The following is a 4829-nucleotide window of genomic DNA, read 5'->3' as shown; positions in this document are numbered from 1 at the left end:
GCAGACGGTTTATTCGTCAGGCTTCATTATCTCGTGTGTACCTCTTTAGGCGACTGTCCAAGACTTGGAGCTTTCATTTGGCACTTTCCAGAGCTTCAGGTTTGGGCATCTGGCTGGACCTCTTGGGTACTTGTTTTTTCATTGCACCTTTATGGGCCTCAGACAGTTGGCTCATTTCTTTCTCTGCTGCTTCTCCGCCTCTATGCGGGTGTTATTTCTCATGACTCCCATGGTTGCTCTTATAGTCGGTCTCTTATAGGACGCTGCTGCTGAAGTGTATATTTTAGTGATGTACTTAATGTGGTGGTACTTATAAATGTGATAGTTATTAGGGCTTTGCACCCAATCTCTGGTTGGGAGTTGATCCCCTCTGACCTGGTGTCCCAGGTCATGCCGTAGCATTTGTACCTCGTCAGTTTCGAGTTTGATGGCAGTTGTTGTTTTTGGAGGTAAGAGGGACGGGAAATTATAGACAGTTCAATAATACTGATTTTTGTGTGTGTGTGTGTGTAACATGTGTTCACAATGAAGAACACAGAGGTGTTTCAGTTTGATAAGAAACATCCACAAAAATTTGTTAAATAACTTTCCAATTTCTAGAAAATAGTGTCTATGTAAAGTAATAATGATTTACTATTTTGGATAACACTTTATAAGAACTACACCTCCATTTGCCATAAGAAACACCTACATCATAATGAACAGTTTGGTTGGTGCAGGCGTAGTAACTATTTCATTAACAGCCCTAACAGCTAACATTAAGCCCTTCAGCTAGTTGCTTTGTCGTAATTGTCATGTTCATTATGAATTCAGTCTTTCTTCATGCTTTATTCAGGCTGTTAATAATATAGTTATTAAAAGTAAAGCCATAACCCCTGCTCACACTATGGCCTTGACCTTTACCTTTATTCTACAACCCAACAAACATGGGAACACAGAGCTGTGGAACATACAACACAGATGTAGGCTCTTGTCAAAGACCACTGAGACCTGCTTCTTGCTGAGTGCACAGCCACAGGCTCTGCGCAAAGAGGGACACTCAAGTCTCTGTCTCCCATAGCTCCAAGTTGAGTTCACTCAGGCACAGACTGCTGTGGAGGACCACAGGTACAGCGCTGACACTACAGTCATTTCAGTGCTCCCTCTCGAGTTCATCTTATTATTGGTGATGTGAGGGCTTACCATTTACACACCAGCAGTAGTCCTACTCCTAGAGGTATTAAGTAATTGCTACTACTCCTATTAGTATGGGTGGGAAGACTTATGACTATAGAAGCATAGCCTTTATCTGGCCATAGAAACGCACAAATATGGATAAATCCTCTATTTTTGCTGTATTTCCTTGTTTTACATATGACGTTATTTCATGATAACTTCACGTTTTAACCTGAAATGATCATGCCATCATGTCGTAAAAATGTGAAACTGCTGGACTGAAGTACAGAACTGGCAGATGGACGGCGTGAAAACCAAAACCATTTTGTTTCATTTTGAACACATTATTTTCAAGACTGTGGTAATAAACACATTGTAATTGTTGTTTACCAGTTTGTCTAACAAATAAAATTACCAACTATAATACACGTCCATTATTTTCTTATTGCAGACTGCTACTCAATGCACCATTTTTGGAACATGTAAAAAATCTATGGCAGCCCTGCAGGGACACACTTATTTCTAACAAAAGTGGTAAAGGGCTCATTGGTAATGATTTAATGTTCTCTTCTAATTCACAGTCTTGTCTTGTCTTTTCCTTGTTTTGTTTTTTTTTAGTTTTTTTTTTTTTTTATTCCCCCCTTATTTGATGTGTTTGGTTCATAAAGTGCTTCAGGAGATGTTTAGGGAAGGAGAAATGAGGGTACTTACTTTTACTTTGCAACTGAAAGAGTTAAAACTAAATCCATGTTGTAATGTTGACCATTGATCTATAATCAAACATAACCTCTAGACCAGTGTGCTTCAGGTCAGTGGTATAAACACAACAAACTGCACTGGGACACTCTGAGGTAAGACAGACATGGTTTATACTTTTAAAACTCTGATGTTTATTTTGTTTATTTCATTTGATTTACAGTTTAACTTCTGCGTATCCACAATGAAGAACGCTGTGGTGTTTTGCCTCTTCATCACTTTTGCTGCTTTTCAGCTTAGTAAGAAACATACACATAACTTCCAGTTATGTGTATGTGTTACGTAGTGCACCTTTAATGTTACATAATGTTAACATGTCTAAATTATAATTCGTCTTAAGGTGATTCTCTTGAGTGCTACTCGTGTCCCAGAGGTTCGACCCAACCGTGTGAAGTGAAAGAAACATGCGCCAACAGTCTGAACGGCTGCCTCAAACTCAAACATGCAGGTAGTCACTGTGATAAACTATAGTATCTCTATCATGTGTAGGGATGGGTCATGTGACACAATTTTCTTACAGCCTAGATCGCGACTTTGGTTTAATCAAGATGAATGCACTTTTACTGTTTTACAAAAGTGATCACAACTCTCAGTGTATGGACAGGCCTCATGTGAAAGCTCCAGAATTCTTTCACTGAGCTGCAGAGGTCACACTATCACTGATTAATGATTGGTAGGTAGGATTCAGATCAGAGAGAGTGCTTTTATTTTTAGCATTAGAACCAACGCACTGAATTATAACATAAACAACTTGGCCATTAGATCCATTGCTTTTGTAATTAAGAATAAATCATTAGCGCCACCAGTTGTTACCAGTAAAAGCTATACTGAATCTGAACATGTTTACCTCATCTCTGCAAAATTTAAAATCAAAATTATACATGCAGTTCCTTTAAGGCACATATGTCAAACTCAGGCCCAGGGACCAAATCTGGCCCACGGTGTAATTATATTTGGCCTGTGAGATCATTAAACCTTGGCCGCCGATATACAGCGCATTCACCACTAATACTACAAATCCCAGAATGCTTTACTAGTACGCTGCAGACGAGACTGGCAAGCTCCCCTTCTTTTCTGTTGACACTCTTTAGCAACCAAGCTACTGGTCATCTCGGCCAGATTAATTGCTACAGAGAGTGACGTAATTTATTTGTTTTATTTTTCTTTTATTTCAAGTTTATGTGTCTTTTATTTCAAATGTAATTTCTCATATTTTTGTAATATCAAGCTTGAGTTGTTCCAGATTCTGTGTTTAAGCTTTGCTTTTGCCCCTGCTTTAAGGTGTAACTAAAGCAATCTATTCTTCTGGGAGTTCACGCCTCTCTGTCCTCATTGGTTGCATTCACCTGTCACATGTTTTCAGAGCAAGACAGAGTTTGACCAACAAGAGGACTGGGTGGGGCTTTGAACATAGAGCTACATTAAACAGACTGGCACTTCTCAATATGACCCTTTATGATTTATTTCATTTTTTCCCCCGCTCTTTATCATATATAAGTCATTTATTTTTAATGTGTGTTTTGTTATTGTTTTAGGAAGTACATACTCTTCCTGTGTGAACTACAATCACTGTGACTTCGACTCTCTCTCGCTGAAGTACCCTCAGTTCCCTCAGTTCAAATTCTCATGTTGTCAATCCAACCTCTGCAACGGTCGCAGCATCGCTGAAAAAATTAAAGATTTATTTAGTTAAAAATGAAATAAACTGGGTGCATTTTTAACATAGTAATTCCAAGTGGCCTTTATTACTATTTCTTATCATTTTGTTTACCAATTTGTCTACTAAATAAAATGATTAACTACTATAATGCACGTCCATATGGAGTTATTTTGTGGAACAGACTGCTATTCAACACACAATTTTCTGAACATAACCCTGTAAAAACATAATTATTTATATCATAAGTGGTTAAAAGTTGTAAGTGGTTACTCATTGGTAAGTTTAATGTTCTGTTCTTATTTTTTTGTTTTTTTATCCTTATTTGATTGGCAGTTTGAATCCTGCTCTTGACATAAACATTCCAGCTCCACAAATGAATGATGTTGTTGTGTCCTTAAGCAAGACAGTTAACGCACCTCCCCCCTAGTGTCTGTGTATACTATATGAATGTGTGTGTGAATGGGTGAGAGGTTCTTTGATCCAAAGGGTTTTTTTCAGTGATTTGAGGGTGGAAAAATTTTTGTAGAGAAGGTTAGGGAGGGCAAAATTAGGGTACTTATTTTTGCAACCTCAAAATACCATTTTAATTTGAATGCTGTTGAATGCACCTGCCCAAAAAGTAGGGTATCTGGTTTCCATTCCATTTTTCAATTTTAATTTTATTGTAAAAGCATTGCCTGGCAAATCCAGAATGATATATGTCTGTAGTAATTATACAACTTCCTTCCATTGTGTCTCAAGCCAGAGCCTGACATGGTCATCCAATCAGATTTGTTTATTTCATCAAGTAAATTGGATCAAGTAAAACAAAAGAGCTCATTGGTCATCTATCATTTACAACAAAATCAGACTTCTCTCATCTCACATTGACAGAGTTTAGAGCCTCACTCTTTGATTCTACAGAAAGGAGAAGTTTTTCGGTGAATTTTTTTCCTTTACTTCTACCTTGAAAGCAGCTATCCTAACTGGCTAATCCACCTGTCAATCACGCCCATCTGAACTCACAGAGATTCATCAGTGACCAGAGTATTGGAGAAGTCTGTGTTCTGGATCCCAGGTAAAAGTAAAAGCAGCCTGTTGTGAAAGAATCTACCTGTCTGTCTAGTGAAGTTAGCTTAAGTTTTAGATCTTAAACCTGGAATAGATATTCATAAATGTGCATGAGCCAGAAAATTCATACATTTGAAAACTAGCAATGAGCCCAAGGGTTTGAAAGAGCTAGGGATGAGTTAGACAGATTTAATACCTACTTTTTTCT

General features: G+C 37.9%; 1 protein-coding gene across 1 annotated transcript; it reads left to right on the top strand.

Moving 5' to 3' along the window:
- Nucleotides 1-1951: 1951 nt before the first annotated feature.
- LOC129456595 (CD59 glycoprotein-like) lies at nucleotides 1952-3719 on the top strand. Its single transcript, XM_055224885.1, has 4 exons — nucleotides 1952-2006; nucleotides 2075-2150; nucleotides 2252-2359; nucleotides 3447-3719. The coding sequence occupies exons 2-4, from the start codon at nucleotides 2096-2098 to the stop codon at nucleotides 3602-3604; spliced, it is 321 nt and encodes a 106-aa protein (XP_055080860.1). The 5' UTR covers nucleotides 1952-2006; nucleotides 2075-2095; the 3' UTR covers nucleotides 3605-3719.
- The last annotated feature ends 1110 nt before the right edge of the window (nucleotides 3720-4829 follow it).

This window comes from Periophthalmus magnuspinnatus, chromosome 10, assembly GCF_009829125.3.
Source record: "Periophthalmus magnuspinnatus isolate fPerMag1 chromosome 10, fPerMag1.2.pri, whole genome shotgun sequence".
In the NCBI taxonomy this organism is placed as follows: Eukaryota; Metazoa; Chordata; class Actinopteri; order Gobiiformes; family Gobiidae; genus Periophthalmus; species Periophthalmus magnuspinnatus.
Note: the sequence above shows the minus strand (reverse complement) of the source record. Positions and strands in the feature narration are given on the sequence as shown.

What these genes read in the sequence shown, in the direction of transcription:
- LOC129456595 (XM_055224885.1), top strand. Translation starts at nt 2,096, where the DNA reads ATGAAGAACGCTGTGGTGTTTTGCCTCTTCATCACTTTTGCTGCTTTT. An exon ending in TTTTGCTGCTTTTCAGCTTA is followed by an intron (nt 2,151 to 2,251) that starts GTAAGAAACATA and finishes ATTCGTCTTAAG; the next exon opens with GTGATTCTCTTGAGTGCTAC. An exon ending in CCTCAAACTCAAACATGCAG is followed by an intron (nt 2,360 to 3,446) that starts GTAGTCACTGTG and finishes TTATTGTTTTAG; the next exon opens with GAAGTACATACTCTTCCTGT.